At 36.2% G+C, this 18,914-nt stretch overlaps 1 protein-coding gene across 1 annotated transcript in view; it reads left to right on the plus strand.

Moving 5' to 3' along the window:
* The window catches only part of DPP10 (dipeptidyl peptidase like 10), a 97,298-nt gene that overhangs the window by 66,328 nt on the left and 12,056 nt on the right, over positions 1 to 18,914 (plus strand). The window contains exons 13-14 of the mRNA XM_036745895.1: positions 15,257 to 15,451; positions 16,149 to 16,203. Coding sequence (XP_036601790.1) covers positions 15,257 to 15,451; positions 16,149 to 16,203 — 250 coding nt within the window. The remainder of the gene's footprint in view (positions 1 to 15,256; positions 15,452 to 16,148; positions 16,204 to 18,914) is intronic.

Below are 18,914 nucleotides of genomic sequence, written 5' to 3' on the forward strand. Positions count from 1 at the left end.
CTCTCTCTGGTAACTATGCTTTTGGTCAGACAGTTGGAAGCTCTGTCTATTGATCTTTGCGGTTTGCATTTGCTCTGTTTATGTTATTTCTCATTGCAATTTCTATTTGTATTTTCTCTAAAGTGAATGATATATATATGTATGTATATATATATGTTTGATTAAAGTAAAATTGTTGACCCCTTTAAATTTGCTTTCCTTTAGAAAAGCAGATCAAAGAATCTGTGCTAGCAGCCCTCCTGTGTGCTGATGTTAGTGGTCTTACACCCCACAGCAGCTGCAAGTAATAATGTTGTTACAGATGGCCAGAGAGATAATACATTTAGATCTCTAAGTCACAGAGACTTAGAAGATAGTAAGGTCAGTGTATCTCTTGCTACTGTAAGCATAATAATCAGTCAATATCCAACTGGTCTAAGAACAACACAGTTCTGTTACCTTCAATAATAGTTTCTGTCTTCCATGCTACTTAAGACGAATAGTCAACATTTCTTATCAGTATTTTTTTTTAAGAACGGTGATTTCAAACTCAAATAGAAACAGATACATGCAGGATGCATATTGGCTTACAAAGCCAAAAATTAACATTATGCATGTTGTATTAATTTTTTATTTATTTTATTAAACATTTTGCAATTACATCTTAATCTAATATGGGCCTGCCCTAGCCATTTGCCAAGTAATGTGCCACTTGTTTCAGATTTTTTTGTTTCAAAGTACAACATGAATGCAGGGCATAGACGTAGGTATGATCCACACATTATGAATCCATCTCTATCATGAAAGAACCAAAGGACTTCTAGATAACCTATAATATCTATTTTCATCTATATTAGTAGAATGGCCTTGAAATTTAGAATCTGACTTTATTTTGTTTTGTTTTTTTTAAGATCACAACTTCAAGAGATAGAAATGTTAGGTAAATGTCCATCTATTGAAGGACTGTTAATTCAACCATTCAAACATCTTTCAGATATTTTTCCTTCTGCCTTCTGAAAATTCTACCATGCTGGTTCAGATCCTCAAACCATCATAGATGTTCATATCTATGGGCTTTTGGTACCTTCATTCCCATCCCTCTTAGATTTGTAGATTTCTATAAAGCTTAATTTCTTCTTGGTGTACAATGCTAACCTGCCTCAGCTTCTACTTAATTTGTTCATTATCAAATTTTTACTATTCGTGGACCTCCAACCAATCCTTGGTGATTTCAAAAAGGTCATTTTTGCCACTTCATATTTAAATCCATAGTTCTTAGGATCATAAATGTAGAACTGTAAGGGACTTCAGAGAGCTATTTGTATAACTTCTTCAATTAGATATCCTCTAGATTTCTGACAACATCTATATCTTTTTCTTATGTCAAACTTGCCACCCTTTGCAGCAAAGGTTTTTTATCTGGGGTCCCTGATTGTTTTTAATATTTTAATAACTGTTTTTCAATATAATTGTGTTGCTTTTTACTTCTACTTTTTCTTTATTTATTTTTTGCCTTCAAAATATCATTCTGAGAAAGCATCTATAGGCTTCTCTAGACTTCTAAATGAGTGCATGACAGGAAAAAAAAACTTATGATCTCCTGCTCTGTGGCATCTCATTTAACAGTAGTGTATGGTCATGTGTATTTCTGCTCCTTTTTTAAAAATTTGATTGTCTTAATGAGATGGGCCTGTTTATAGGCAAAGTCATTCTCTTCAACTTTTCTTAGATATAATCGATCTAGCCCTTGCTAAGAATTCTTCAATCCAATATCTTAGGTTGTAGTAGTAAAAACTAAAACTCATTCTTTGACTGGCTATATACTTCCAATACTCTTTCTGTCATAAGGACCTTATTTTCATTTGGCAGCAATGATGAAAATGCCATCTATATCTCCAGTATCTAATTTTCTTGCCCCAAATTTCATAATGCACTTTCAGGAATACTTTTGGCTGTAACTTTTGTTATCACAAGTATAATACTAAAGGGAACAATCTTTAAGTTGGACAAATCTCACTTAACACTCACATTCTGAATGCATGTTCCAGAAACACAGCATACCTCCTAGTTGTACATGGCAGATAGATGCATAGCAACCTCCATGGTCATCAGACCTACTATTCTGAGATCCAGTAATAGTTGTCTTTACCCATGGGAGCATTTGCAAATCATGCCCATCCTTCCATGGAACACAAAAATCTCCTTAAAAGGTTCAAATATATCTTCCACAGAAAGAACCTTATGTATAAATAAAATTAATCTCTAAAAAGTCAGAACTACTTCCTCTTCCTTATTTCTCTACCTGCCAGTTAGCAGAAACCAATCTACATATAACACACCTTTTGGTTGCCTATGGCAGAAATGTAAGCATAGCTCACTCTCTTCAGGTCACTAGAACAGCCCTCTTAAAATGCCAAATTAGTGGAGAAGGGTGGCCTGGACCAATCCAATCCAATTGACACTTTTGAAATGCCTACCTTCTTCCAGGTTCTATACTAGGCACTTGGAAGACAGATAAAACAAACCAAAATGATTCTATCCTAAAGAATGCTACCCCAGTTTGCTTTAGGGTTTTTAGTGGTATTGGTCTTTCCTCATTTGAAAATACCCTCCACTGATGAATAATGGAAGCCTATCTCTAATTAATAGTCTTAACATGGTCACATAAGGCAGTGAGAGGCTGAATGAATGTTCAAAGGTTATGCAGATAGGCTATGTTACAGACAGGATGTACTGTAACATAGGACATCCTGACTCCAAAGTTATCCTGATGCCAAAGACATCCAATAAAACACTTCATTTCCTTTTATTTCTCCTCCCTTATACTCTATAATCTTTAAAATTAAGTTGCTCTGTCATTTGTTTTATTTTTGCCACCTCCAACTCAATGGTTTGCTGATGATAATGCTAACTATTGAACTTGTCAATACTATTTTCTGGTGGTTTGGCCAAAACTCTGAATTTTTCTTGGCAACTAAATTCCTTTTCTGTCTTTCCTCTCCTCAAGTTGTGAGTAATCAGTAACTAGAATCCTATAAATGCCCTCTTTGTCCCCAGGACAAACAGAAGAGTCAACTAGCAAATGTAGTCAGGAAGGCTTGCCAGAAAACTTTCAAACTTACCTATGTCTGTGGTCCATGCAAGATTATGTTGAAGATACATTTGTATCTCATTCATCTTCTAGCACAGGGCTGTCCAACCTTAGGTTATTTTAGGACCGCATTAAAATAAAATAATTGTTCAAGGGCTGCACCCAAAATAAAAAAATACAGTACACTGATAGAAAGTGGGGGAACATGTGTTATGAATACCACAGACAAAGGCGGAAAGCAAGAAAGCAAACACAAAAGAGCAAAGCGACAACCCAACAGTATAAAGGTGGTGCATACTGACTAGTCTGCATCATACAGATGGAATGCATCCCATGGATCTATTGAATATTTCATGCAATATGTTCCGTCTGTAATATTGCTTAAAAACACCAGAGAAAATTGACATCAACGAGATTAGTTATTAGTGATGGAATTAAAAAATCTAATACGTGTTCCATGAAAAGTATTATTTTATTTTTTCTGCTCGTGAAAATTAAAACCCGCAAGCAGGCCACATAAAATCGCACTGCGGGCCACATGCAGCCCTCAGGCCATATTTTGGATAGCCCTGTTTTAGCACAAGACAATACACACGAGGTATTTAGATGTTAGCTTAATCAAGTGTGACTATTAGCAAATTTGGATGATAGAATAAAAGAAGGAAAAGGTTATCACAGGAAATAATGGTAGGACCTGTAATACAGCACAAAGAAGGGTGTGGGATAACAAGATCAAGGAAAAGTGAGACATTGAACCTTATACTTCCTAAGAATTTCAGTTTCTATTTGGGCCTGTGTTAAAAATTCTTAATAGCAGTCTAATCTCTTGCTCAGATCAAGTAGAAGCATTGTTTTTAGGTATGAGCTTAATTTATAGCTTTTCACAATACCCAAATATATCTATGATAGAATTTATTTGGCGATGTCCTCCAATTAATGCAGGTGACAGTTTATTCATGGCTGCCCATCCTGTAGAAATCATGTCCATGACCTCTGGTAAGTTTACTACAGGAAGTCCAACCAATAGACTTGTGACCTGTCTTAATTTCTCTCTGTACACTGTGAAAGCAACAAGTGGGATCCATTGGTAGTCTAACCCTCACCTTTGCAACGTGATAAAACCATCTTCTTTTCAAACTTATACTTCCACGTTCACATATTTCATTCCCACTCCTTGAAGTTCTTCATCAGTAATATGTTGCAGCTTGCTCACACCCATTTGGCACTTTTCCACTTACCTCTATGTATCTGACCTCTCCTTTTCAGTCTTTAACTCTGCATCTTCATCCAGGTCATGCCTATTAGGTATGTTTTCCACAGGTCTCTGTTGCAGGCTCAGTTGTCTTTCTCCACCATAGTACCTCATTTGGTGATCTTCAGCTCTCATGAATTTAATTATCATCTGTATTTCCATGATTCTCAAATCTACCTATCCAGGCCTAACCACTGTGCTGACCTTCAGTCTCATATCTCAAAAGCCTTTCAGACACCTCACAGTGGATTCCAGTAGACACCTTAAACTCATCATATCCAAAATTGAATTCATCTCCCCCACCCAAACCTCACTTTCCCAAACTTCTCTACTATTTTTGAACATACCACCATCCTTTCTGTACACTATGTTCACAAGTTATATGTCATTCTCAACTCCTCACTATCTGTCACTCACCATACCCAATCTGTTGCCAAGGACTGTCAATTTCATCATTGCAACATCTTGCAAATATTTCCCCTTCTCTCTTCTGAACCTGCCACCACCCTGGTTAAGATCCTCAGATCATCATGCCTGAACAACTGGAAAAGCATAATGATTGTTCTGTCTGCCACAAGTTTCTCCTAATCCACCCTCCGTTCAGCTACCAAAGTGATTTTCCTAAAGTGCATATCCAGCAATGTCATCTCCACTCTCACCCTACTCAATAAACTCTAATGACTACCTATAACCTCCAGGATCAAAATCCTCTGGAATCCAAGGCCTTTTATAACCTGATATCCAGTTTCCTTTCCAGTTTCCTTTTATAGTAAATCACCCCAACTCCTGTACACTATTCAATACAGTGATGTTGGCTTTCCTGATATTCCATGAATAAATCACTCCATGTCTCATCTCTAGGCATTTTCTCCAGATGTTTCCCATTCCTGGATTGTTCTCCTTTCTCATCTTTGCATCCTGGCTTCAAGTCCAAGCTAAAATTCGCCCTTCCCCATAAAGCTTGCTCCAATCCCTTTTAAGTCTAGTATCTTCCCTTTGTTGATTATTCCTTATTTGTTCAGTGTGAACCTTGTGTGTACACATTTGTATACTTGGTGAGTTCCCCATTAAATTATGACCCAAAGAGCAGGGACTTTTTGCATCTTTTTTGTATTCCCAGTATTTATCACAGAGCATGGCACATACTAGCAATTTAATACATGCTAATTCACTCACTAACTCAGTATTAAACCCAACGTATCCAAAATTGAATTCATCTCCCCCAGGGTGGGGAACCTGTGGCCTTGAGGCCACATGTGGCCTTCTAGATAATTGGGTGTAGCCTTTTGATTGAGTCCAAATTTTACAGAACAAATCCTTTTATTAAGGAGATTTGTTCCATGAAATTTGGATTCCATCAAAGGGCTCCGCTTGAGGACCTAGAAGGCTATATTTGGCCTTGAGGCCACAGGTTCCCCACACCTCATTTAAGGGAAAGTTGTTGTTGTTATTAATCAGTTGGTTCAATTTTGTCTGACCTTTTGTGACCTTGTTTGGGGTTTTCTTGGAAAAGATACTGGAGTGGTTTGCCATTTCCCTCTCCAGCTCATTTAACAGATTAGGAAACTGAGGCAAACAGGGTTAAGTGACTTGCCCAGGGTAACACAGAAATGAGTGTCTAAGGCCAGATTTGAACTCAGGTTTTCATGATTCTAGGCCTAACGCTGCATCATCTGTGCCACCTAATTGCCCCAATCTAAGGGGTACTCATTTCTAATTCTTTGGAGACTTTTGTGTTCTGTCTTGCTGAAATAGGGCGACACCATTAGATTCATTCAACATTCCTTAAAAAATATAATGAAATAAATAACTGTTCAATGACATTTATATCAGACCATCAAAATCAGTAAGGCATAAAATAGAGAAATATATTTTTTCCAAAAGTATTTGCCACTGTGATGGAGGAGACATAGTGCAAATTCCAAGATGAAGAAACATTCCTGGTGAAAGGGAAGGTCCTCCAGATGCTCCTATTTGTAAATAACATTATTCTGGTTACATCCATCCAGGCATACTGCAAAGCCTCACACACACACAAAAAAAGATTTGTTACCACTCAAAATAGTTGGTCTGACTATCTATCCATAAAAAAGCAAGTAGAAGAAGAAAATGTCTTGCCCAGATTATAGTGTGCATTTGAAAAGAAGGCCTATCAAAAATTCATTGATTAGGGGACAGATGGTTCAGAAGGAAAATAAGTTTGGTGGGACAACAGGCTGAATCACCCAATGCAAAGCTTCTTTAATGACTTCTAATTTCCCTGGAAACAACAACAAGAATACATTTTGATACCAAAAATAAAATTTGATTATTTATCATTGATTAAATAATTTATTATTTCATAACTGTTTAGTTTGCCTACTAGGATTTGAAACCATGTCCCTGACTTCAAATTCACCATTCTTCCTACCTGATCGATGCTGCTGTCTTCTACATCTTTATTTTGGTGTAGATGATCTTCTAGTGTCTGATGTTAAGCAAGTCTCATCATTTATGAAGGCCTTAGATTCTTTAACTGTAAAATGAAGACACTGAATCAGATAATCCATCAGGATCTTTCTACCTTTAAGGTTTTAGGAATCTATAAAGTCAGTTATATACTTGTGATTTGGAGGTTACTCTCAGCACCAAAACAAACATTGAAAGTAAAGGAATGCTTTGTCAAGAGCAGAAATTATGTCCAATAAGAAATCAGATAAAGACTTGTAATGGCACTCTAACAGCATAGGAAATTAGTCATTTGCAAGTAATGGAACAGTGTATCACACATTATAACTCCACCACTTCTTTTCACAATTTCTGGATGTTGAACATCCCTCAGGCATTTTGCTGCTGGCTCTTGGCCTATATTTTCTTGTGATGTCTAAGATGTTTATCCCAAGTTTAATTTTGTGTGGATAATATCAAGACAACATTATTGAGCTTTACAAATGGCTCATTAATATCCATTCTGTTCATTGTTTTCTGGCTTGTGTGTTAATATGCTTTTATTTATTAATTTATTTTTTCCACTATGTGAATGAATGAGAAGCAGTGTAGTTTATTAGATAGAAAACTGGCCTTGAAGCTAAGGAGACTTTGAATCAAGTATTGTCTCTGACATATGATTGTTATCCTAGGCAAATCACTTGCCCTCTGAGGTCTATGAAACTCTCTAAGGCTACAGATTGCAGAGAAGGAAGTGATCTGCCTTGGAAAAGAGAGTTTCCTCATCTGGAATTTCCCTATATCACTAAAATCACAAATTTGCTCCCTATTTTTCTGTGAGTGAAATGATGTGATTCTGTAGACAAAGGAAATTTCCATCTTTCTGGTATCTACTGTTTCTTCAGTTATCAGTTCTTGAAGCCTAACCCCAGAGAAAATTTTGGTTCCTTTGGAAGGTTGCCAAGGTCTCTTTTCAGGAAAACAGAGCAGGCCAGGGTTGAGTGCCAGGATTCCCTGAGTGGGAATTCAGGAACTTGTTATATAGGCATGAGACAGGCATGGTGACACTGACTAAGGATGGTGATATCTACATCTTCTCTCTGTCTCCACTCTGGCCAGGCCACAGATCTCTATTAAAAATTGCTCCCAGCTGAGCCCAGAGACAGGAGCTAGAGGCAGGGACTTATTATTATCTAGGTGGAAATTCAAATTCAACTTTTATTACCTACTACATGGAAGGCAAGCCACCTGAGGGTAAGGTAATTTTTCTATAGAGTCAGAAAGCCTGCATTTTATTCTTTACTCTAGCATGCTGGGCAATTACCTCAGTCTCCTCAACTCAGCCTTAAATTTGCTCATTCATAAAATGGGAATACTGATATTATAACAGTGCTTCTATGACCTACTTCAAACATTTGTTTAAACATGTGAGGAGAACATTATGTAAAATTTGAAACTCTATATAAATTTGAGCTATTTAGCATTGACATAATGTATAGTATATATGTATTTAAGTGGGTGTTTGTGGGTCCCTGTGCATGGGGAGCAAGAAATGCTGAATCTAGAGTGCTTCTTAGAGTACTACTTCTCCGACAGTAAATTATGTTCCTTGGCAAGTCACTCAACGCCTCTGAGATTCAGTGTTGTTTTTTTTTTCCTCCCATCTCTAAAATGGTCATAATGATTCTACTGCTATTTCACAGGATTGCTTTGGGGAAAGTGTTTCGTGAGCTTTAATTTTATGTAATCATAAATATAAATTCTGGATGTCGTATTATAGTAATGATGGTATTGATGCTAATGTTAGGGTCTAGGTCAAAGACATTTGTACTATATTAAGAGGATATTAAATAGGTCTTTCTCCTGTATCTCCAGTACCAGAGAAATAATTTTTGGAAAAATGAAGAAAGAATTGGTTTACTTTAGTTAAAATGTATGTATTATAAGCCATATGTAGACACCAGTCATTTACACAATGCCCTGTCAAGATGGGAAAAATAAAAAGAACATGTGGGGAGAGTACAGGCATTTAAAATAAACTAGAATGTCAACATGCTTTGAAAGAACACTATTACATGTGAATGTGAAGCCACCTGCACTTGGGATCAGCTTGATAAACAAACCATTTAACCCTATTAAAAAGATCCTTGTGAGACATTGTCTTTGTGAACTTGGCATTGATGAGTTAGAGAGCCAGAGAAAGATGGCAGATCTCGACTTGGGCTGGGATGCTGCTTGTTCAAATTCATAACCAGCAATCCTAGTGGATTACCAAATTAACTGAATTCAACCTCATAACGATGAGAAATGAAAACAGTAAAAAGTCAAATAGTTGGCAGCATTGATTGAGCTCCTCTATGTTGAATGGGTACTATTGAAATTGGAACATAGAAAAGAAATAAAAGAGAGTAAAGGGTCTGCCCTCAATAAACTCAGAAGAAGAGATGAGCATCTCTGTGTGAAATAGATACAGTAGTAATTTCAAAGAAAGCAATGACCATCTGTAAATCAGTTACCATAGCAATGCTATAAATATGAGGACCGATGGGATTTTGAACTGGCATTTATGCCATTGAAACTTGAAAAAATACCAGGTGAACATATTTCCCAAGACGACTCCTTTCCTCCCGAGTATAGTTGTCACTCAAAATGATCAGGAGTCTAACTAGACAGGAAATAGTCTAGAAAATGAGCCTAGCAGCCAAGATGTTAAGTCAGAGTAGTAGCATCAGATACTAAAGGTCCAGACAGGTAAGAGGTCAAGTGGGAAATCAGTGTTATCAAGAGAGCCGTTAACAAATAAACAGGATGTACCAAATGTGAACTCTGATCAGAGGACAAAGGTTGTTTGCTTTCTGCCCTCTTTTATACTCCCTTCTGTGTGTCTGTATTCAGAAAAGGTTTTTCACATGTCTTTGTAGTCAGAGGAAGAAACAGAACCACGCCATCACAGCTTGCTCCTGAAGAGGCCATGAGCAGAAAGCTAGGTCTTCTGAAATAGCCTTATAAAAATGGAACACACTGACAGGATCATCTTACCCGCTGTTCTCTTGACACTCCCTCACCTACTCCTAGATTCTCTCTTAAGCCATGCCCTCACATTGGGAGTTATGTGCTCAGGGCAACACAGTCATAGTGCCTGGGAATAATGGAAAAACGATCTCATCTCTCATCCATTGTTGCCAGATCTTTTTATACTATAAATAACAGAAAGACATTTCACTGACCTCCTTCAGCTTCTGATCCAGAGGTAATGTGGTCTAGTGGATAATGCACTAAAATTTTAGATAGGAAGACCTGGGTTCAAATACATCCTTGGATGCTTACAAGGTGCATGAACTTTGCAAATTATTTAATTTCTCTCAACCCTATTTTTTTTCCCTCTAAAACAAGGATAACAAAAGCACTTTCCATGAAGAGTTGTTGTGGGGCTTATGTGATGTGTGTATACACCGATACACAGTGAATAGAGTGCTAGATCTGAAGTCAGGAGGACTCATCTTCTTGAGTTCAAATCTAGCCTTAGACACATATTAGCTGTGTGATCCTGGGCAAGTCACTTAACCCTGTTTGCCTTTGTTCCTTATCTGTAAAATGAGCTAGAGAAGAAAGTGGCAAACTACTCCAGTATCTTTGTCATGGAATCTCTTCTTGTCACGAAGAGCTAGATACAGCTGAAAATACACCAATAAGTGTGTATATGTGTGAGCACGTGTATGGTCAGATATAAACACATGTATATACATACACATATATGTACATAGGCATGTGTGTACACATGTACATGTATGTATATATGTGTATAGTGTGCATATGTGTATATATACACATATATACATATGTATATGTATACACACATATATTTATATATATATAGTACTTTACAAACTTTAAAGCACTATATAAATATTGGCTGTGATCATTAACATCATAACCCTCATGGCTAAAAGCCAGGAATGAATTGTTTTTTCTCTTCTGCAGGAAAGACAGGGTTTTTCCTTCCTAGCTTTATGGTGCATAACAAGACACCACTTTCTCCAGCTAGTCTAAAGTGTACATGGTCTTCTAAGTCCTTTCAGACTGTTATTCTCTAGGTTGCACCCCTCTGATGAAATAGTTCTTTGTGACAGGTTTCTCTAATGCCTCTGATTCACATCGAGTCACTGCAGATAAACCAAATGTTATAAAAATTGAGTCAAAGGGCAAACCTCCATATGATTAAAGTGAGGTGAAAAAATTCACAGATTTTTTTAGAATGTGGGAGGAGGTAAGATTTTAAGTGCATAAGGAAGTATTTAGACTTGGATGTATCCATTTTATCCAAAGTAAATATCCATTGCATATTTCCTAAGACCATAGTTTACACTATGATGAGATTATAAAGATTAAAAATTTCTATAGTAGAGTGAGAAGATTAGGAATCATTTTGAGGGTGAACTTGAGATGAGTCCTAATGGAAAGTTATTCAAAGCCACTTTCAGGATGGCAATACATACAATGATTGCCCAAAATGGGGGAAAAAAAGTGGAATGGAATTGGTATGAGTGCATATGTAAATATGAATGTTTGCCTCAGTTTCCTCATCTGTAAAATGAGCTGGAGAAGAAAATGACAAATTACTTTGGTATCTTTTCCAAGAAAACCCCAGATGAGGTCATGAAGAGTCAGACCCAATTGAAACGATTCAACAAGAACAATAATCCCTAAATAATAATCATAATTTCTTTTGTATAACACTCTAGGGTTCGGAAAGTACTTTGCAAATATCGTCTCATCTTATGCTCATGACATCACTGGGAGTTAAATATTTTTAGTATCTCTATTTTATAGATGAGTAAACTGAGTCAGACAAAAAATTAGGGGAATAGCCCAGGGTCACACAACTGGTAAGTTTTGAGGCCAAGTTTGAACTCAGGTCTTCCTGAATTCAACACATCTTCCGTTGCACGATCTATCTCTGTCTCATAGATGAGATGGTTCGCTATCTCATCTCATGGTAAAGAATATATGAGATAAAGTATGTGAAGTGCTTTTTGAAACTCTTTGTTGCCCTCATGTATGTACCTGGCTATTTATTTCCATCTTGTCTCCCCCCAACAGCATGTGAGCTCCTTGAAGGTAGTAACTGTTACTTTCTTTATATCCCAGTGTCTAGCACAATGCCTGTCATACGTATGAAGTGCTTAAGTACTTTTTGACTGACTGTATAAAGGGCCATGTCCATTATTGTACATCATCATCATTGAGAGAGAGAGCCATCAGAGTTAAAGATTCTTTGACCCTGTGAAGTCAGTATGTCCATTTTCTGATTTCTGAGATCTGATTCTCTTTACTTATCAGCACCTCCATAATCTGGCCCCTTCTGTGGAAACCACCCTGGTTAGGCCAGCCTTGGAAAACTCTGTCTCATTGTCATTTGCTTAGCTTCCTTTGCAAAACTATCATACTGTCCCTGTATGTGAACAACCCAGTAAACTGTCATGTCTAAAGGTGTATTTGTAGTTTATCAGAATATAAAGCCTTTCTTTTAGAAAAACTATTGACCTTCTTTAAGAAAGCATTACCTTCTAAAACAGCTACTACAATGCACTGAAGGAAAGGGGAAAAAATGCATTACATATAATTAGATAGCAACATGTGTTTGGAATTAGTTGACAGAAACAGCCTTGACCTCACTTTTAGGTTTAACATTCAAAACCTGCTAAGACTGGACTAGAGATGACAGAAGACTAGGGAAAAAAAAAGAGCAAAGACACGTTATTTTCCTATTTGGTGCTTCTGATGTGGGGCAGGGTCTGGAGTTCATTGTTTTGCAAACTGTACCATTATTGCTAATCACAAGTTTGGAAAATGTACTTCATTTTCCATTTTATAAACTAATTTGTGTGCCTGACAGACACAGGGAAGAGTGTCTGTAACTTATTTACATTCTATCCAGAAATAACTTAGCTGTGAACTCCTGGAAATGCTGTGAGCAGTCTCAAACTTGCAGTAGGTCACATGTAAATTAGAAAATAATACCCTTAGAATTAATGAGGTACTTTGGAAGATTATCTGGCAGCTGATGTCAGTACTCAAAATAAGAGCAACATTGTGGCTAACCCCTAAAAGACCAGATGGAAAGGGAAGTTTGCTCTCTCTCCTCCCAACACACACATACACACCCACATCCACATGTCTTGGGGTTGTCAAAATCCAATGAATTAACAACTATTCCTTCATTTCTCATGCATGTGATATAGTATCTCTCTATAAATACCGTAGAAACCATTTTTAAAGTCCCCCCAAAAAAGCCTTTTTTTTCCTTGTAGTAATTTGGCAAAATGCCCTATAGTATGGTTGAGTCTTGGCCATGAGCCCAAATATGAAGGACATGAAGACTGAGGAACGCCCTAGGTGTCGTGTTTCATGCCTAACCTGCTTTGATGCTGCCTACCTGTCCCCTTTAAAAATAATTGTAAGGCACAATCCCCTCTTCCCCTACCATGCCCCAGGACTATTATTTCCCCAACATTCTATATAGTTTGGAACTTTCACTCTTCTTCCATTCTCCCTCCACATAACTTAAAAAAAATGTTTATATCTTACTGATGATTCCCAGCTAGGTCCAATAAACTAACTCAACCGAAAGTTTTTAATGGAAAACACATTGGGGACTTAGAACCACTCATACAGCAAATTGAATGAGACCAATGTTAGTTCAAGGGATTTTAAAATAAAGATATACATATCCACATGTTACCCCTGATTTGATGCATTGAGAGCTATGCTTTGAAATTTTTGAGATTACATCTAGCTGATGAGGCAAAAGAGGGAGGAAAAAGAATGGGGAAAGGATCTTACTACTTCCATGGTTGACTTTTGACCTATTCTCCATGGCTATTGCTAGGTTTCTGTGAGAACCTTCCCTTCCCCAGGTGACGGAGAGCTCATACAGATGCTAAAGGTGCCAACACTTATTCGAAGACTAAATACATCATTTAAATCTTAACTCTCCTCAATCACTCTGAAGGTTCTTAAGCATGCTATAGTTACAGTTAACAGGTTTCCATGCACTCAGGATCTTTGTTTAGTATTTTATATTTTGGAGTGTCTTTCATCTATGAGATAGGCCAGTAGACAATTTTCCTTCACTGTAACACACCTTAGCACATTTAAATATCCTCTAAGTCAGATGGTCTTAATGTTTTTTTGTGGCTGGGATCCTTGGTGAATCCTACGGACTCCTTCTCAGATTCATGTTTTGTTGTCTATATTCATAATTGGAGGAAATGCTAAATTGTAGTTAGAAAGTGTACATAAGTTCAGAGATACCTTGAAATTTACCTCGCCCCAACTCCTTTGGGCTTCATAGACCTCAAGTTAAGATATCCTGATCTAGGCCAGTGTCCTTATTTTGCAGATTAGGGAACAGAAACCAACAAGTAAAGTGACTCACCCTAGGACATAGAGGCAGAAAGTATCAAACTCATTTTCAGTAATATACTGACTTTTTAAGATGTGCCTTCATTTCCTTAAACCAAACAAGTGAATTAATTAAGAATTTGTTATTATAAATGAGTCAATGGAGGAGATGTTTTGAGGCAGTGTGATACTTTGGTGTTCCTTCAACCATACCCATGAGGTAACTATCAGGTCATTGTATAAAAACAGCTCTAGCTATCAGTATTTCATACAACTCCATGACTTCTTACACTCAGACAGTTCTGGAAGTAAGAGTGGTAGATGAATAGTAAGTCATAAATTCCTTTACAAAATGACATTTTCAAATTGTACTACTACAATTTTTTTTCTCCTTAGAAGGTTACTTATTCTTTTAAATTTGCTTAACATCTTTACCTTTTGGTTTCCCAATATTTTAGGTCATTCAGTAAGATGATCACATGTACCTGCTTCCTTTTGTTGCCATTCACTTTGAAGATGAAAAAAGAATGTTGCTCAATATTTGCTTAAAGCCTCCTTAATGTTCTTCCTCAACCAAAACCAATCCATGATATATTAATGCAGTAATTCTTTTTGAATGCAATGTTCCCTGGAAATGTATATTCCCTGTTAAATTATTATGAATTTAATATAATCAGTTGTATTCTCTAACAGAACCTTTCTTCTTCTATGTAGGATATGTAAGATATGTCTAAATCTTATTTCCTATAAGAAATGCAATAAATTAAGACATATCTGTCAAATAGATGATCAGCTTTTAGAGATAGCTATAAAAGACCACTTTTTTTCTGCTGCCAAAATGAGCTATACACGATTTGATGTTCCAGCATCACCAAGTATTTGTTTTTTGTTTACGTGAGAAAATCCTGGAGCTTTTAATTCTGAACTGTAAAACAAAATGGCATTAGCTTCTGTGGGTTTCTTGCCCAAATCAACAATCATTTAAATAGACTGCATGTTTGACTGAGCTCTGCCACTAATGGGAACTACTGTTTTGTTGAACTGCAGTTTCCATTCCATTGTTGATAGTCCTTGTTTGTGTGTGATTTTTTTGCTTTTTGCAGTGATGAAGCACCAGGAAGCCAGTTGGTCACAGATAAGTTTCACATGGATTGGGATTCAGTACTTGTTGATTCTGACAATGTCATTGTGGCCCGTTTTGATGGCAGAGGTAGCGGGTTTCAGGGGCTGAAGATTTTGCAGGAAGTTCACCGTAGCCTAGGCTCTGTAGAAGTGAAGGACCAAATAACAGCTGTGAAGTAAGTATCTGCATAGTCTCCTTCTGTTTCTCTATGATAACAGAATGAATATACATAGTACTAATGAACTCGTCCATTCTGCTGTCATGTTGTTCAAATGTTGATGAATCCAATTTTTTCTATGCTTACTTGGTGATTAGTTGAAAGAATCATAGTATAATTTCTAGTGTTCTATGTAAATAATCCCACAGGCCTGTTAGGGAATAGGAGAGACTGAATCTTATATCTCATCACTTGAAATAGACTCTCCTTTGTAAATATTAACTTTGCCATAGGGACCTTATTATACACAAAGTTCCACTTATGTTTTTAGTCCTGAATTACCCAGGGAAATTATATACATATTTCAAATTCAATACTGTCTATCACTCCTATGTGCTACCCTGTGCTGTGTAAAGATGACTTAATAAAGCAAAATTTAAAAAAAAAAGTCAACTAGTTCACAAGTCTGGGTGGAGTCAAGGATTTATGTGAAGATTAGTGGAAGAAAAAATTCCAAATTTAAGCTGGAGGCAGACTATGTAATGCTGTTAGAGGCCAATTATGTTCTAAGAGTAATTCAGAATATTTTCCATTGCTACAAAAATTGAGTCCCATTAATTAACCTAGTGAGAATTTTTGTATAGGACTTTAATGCTGAGTAATAGACTTGAGATTCTTGAATTGCCAAAATGTATTTTTTTCTTTTCCATTCTAGGTCATTACTGAAGCAGCCATACATTGACTCCAAAAGACTAAGCATATTTGGAAAGGTAAATGGCAAGAATATTAAATGAATGAATATATCTGTATTTACATATATATATATATATATATATAGAGAGAGAGAGAGAGAGAGAGAGAGAGAGACAAATAAATATATATATTTTCTGTAGCCTACGTTTTTATAATTCTCTATTTATTAACCATATAACAGTAAGTATATGCTACATCATCCATGGATAAACAGCTAGAATTATACATATATATATATATATTTGTGTATATATATACATATATATATATATGAAAAGCCTTTTTACCTATTCAAAAGTATTTTACATTCCTCACTCATTATGGTTTTGAAATTATAAAAACAATCCATGTGTGTGCATGTATGTGTGTGTGTAATTTATTGTTCAATCTTCTACTGCTATTTAGTTACTAAAGGGGAACAGAGATAAAAGGAAAAATAAGATATAGCCCACATCTTCAAAGAACTCGTTTTCTAGTAGGGGATATAAAACATTAAAAAAAAAAACTTACAACATAAGGCATTATGCAGTAAGTGGTAAATGATTAATACAGACAGTGAACATTGTAGGAATTCATCAACAGTAAAAGATCTTTGTACTAGGGGCATTTACAAAGGTTCTAAGGAGGACATAAGACTTGATGTAAGTAAGACTAGATGTGTAAGCCACATGCAAAGGCACAGAGTGTTTACTACTTCAGGTGTATTCAGCAGATAATGAATAGACAAATTTCAGTGGAGTAAAGTTTCAATGGAAGGGAATAATACAGAGATAAGATTATAAAAGTAACATGGGGATAAACAATATAAAATCTTTATGATAGAATGAATTTGCAATTGTTTCTTGTAAACAGTAAGTCATTAAATGCATTTGAATAGAATAATATGAACAGTATTTTATGAGAGTCAGTCATAAAATATGAAATAAACTATATCTGGAATAAAAATGGAAAGTCATGTTATGTTTAACATTTACTTAGGAAATAGCTTTCTGTGTTGCCAGCTCATTTAGTTGAAAGAGCAAAGGCTAAAAAAGGAAGTACAGGAAAGAACTCTTTTGAAGTCAAAGAACCAGAGTTTAAACCTGATCCTCTCACTTATGTTAGTATGTAACTTTGGGCAAGTGTACCAGTAAGGCAATATCAACATAATTGTGAATATGCCTGTGTAGTTCTGTATTACAAGGCATGAGAGACTCTCCATAAAGAAGGTAAAAGAAGTATAACATTTATTCAGACACCAGAAAATCATATCCCATAACCAAATGTTCAGCTCCCACAGCCAGTCAGCCTACTTTATCACAACAGCAAGGAACTTAAAACACCATATCACAGCCTGGAGCCTTGCCACCCCAAAATCTGTCTGACCGCCTGCTGGGGTGTTCCCCAAAACAAACTCTCAGTACAGCTAAGTCAGCCTGTTCACTTCTAACAATCACAAGGGCAGCCATTAGCCACCATTAGTAGCCATAACATCTTTCTCTCTCTCTCTCAACATTTCCTGTGATATAACTTCCTTTTCCTCTCAGGAAGCTCCTCCCACCACATGTAACTTAGGCTTCCTGTGATGTAAGTAGGTCACGTGGCCTATTAATGGGTGGGAAAGATCTTCAAACCCAAATTGCTACTACAGCAAATCACTTAACCTCTCTAGGCCTGATCAGTGCTCTAAATACATGATTCCATCATATATTAAACACCAAATTAGAATAGAGGATAAATATCAAAATATGGCATTGTGTCTGGTTCTAACAACCTCATCTCAGTTTAAATATGCAGCTATCAACTGAATAAGAGAAAATCAATTAAAATAAAAATGACTCCAACTATTACCATTTTTAGAGGAATATAAAAGATGCAAACCAGTCAACAGTCAACACAACAAAGAGGCTTCAAGAGCTCAGAAATTATTGTAGACAACAAATGCTTTTCTAAATAAACAGAAAAAAAATATGACAACAAAAGCCAGTACTAGTTTGGAGTACAAATTTACATCCAAAATGTTCTAGAGGTCTATGTTGTTGCTGTTTAGTCATTCAGTGATGTGTGATCTCCATGGATCATAGTATACCAAGGCATTCCAATCTGAAGGGCTTATCTTCTGACATCATATCTTTTAGTATTTTACTACTTTCCATGGGATTTTCTTGGCAAACATATTAGAACAGTTTGGCATTTCTTTGTCCAGTGGATCACCTTTTGTTAGAACTATCCATTATGACCTGTCCATTGTAATTGTATTTAACTCTTCAGTAGAGTTGTGAACTCATCAAAGTGGGCAGTTCTTACCGTAGTAGAAATTTCTTACCCTTTCAATTCTAATTTATAACCAAAATCATAATAGAGTGAAAAAGCGACTGAAGAGAAAAATTAGTCTGGAGGAAAAAAAAAAAAAACTTGACATAATACTGAAACCATCTATATATGGAACAGAAAAAGGGACAGTGGGCCCAAAGTAAAACAAATTGTTTAATAATTTTATAGTTCTCTATTCTCATTGACTCATTTATTCTCTATAGTCATTCTCATTCTCATCTATAGTCATCTATTCTCATTAATCATGAAACTACTACATTTGTACTATACTATCTTAGTATGAATTTTACTATGTGAGGAAATGTTAGTGGCAACAAGAAGAATTAGTAGGAAAAATTGATTGGCTATGAGGAAAAACAAATCTGTGTTGAAGGTAAAACAACTTTAAAGATACCTAAGGATTGAGTTTTAATTT

Source organism: Trichosurus vulpecula, chromosome 2, assembly GCF_011100635.1.
Source record: "Trichosurus vulpecula isolate mTriVul1 chromosome 2, mTriVul1.pri, whole genome shotgun sequence".
Taxonomy (NCBI): Eukaryota; Metazoa; Chordata; class Mammalia; order Diprotodontia; family Phalangeridae; genus Trichosurus; species Trichosurus vulpecula.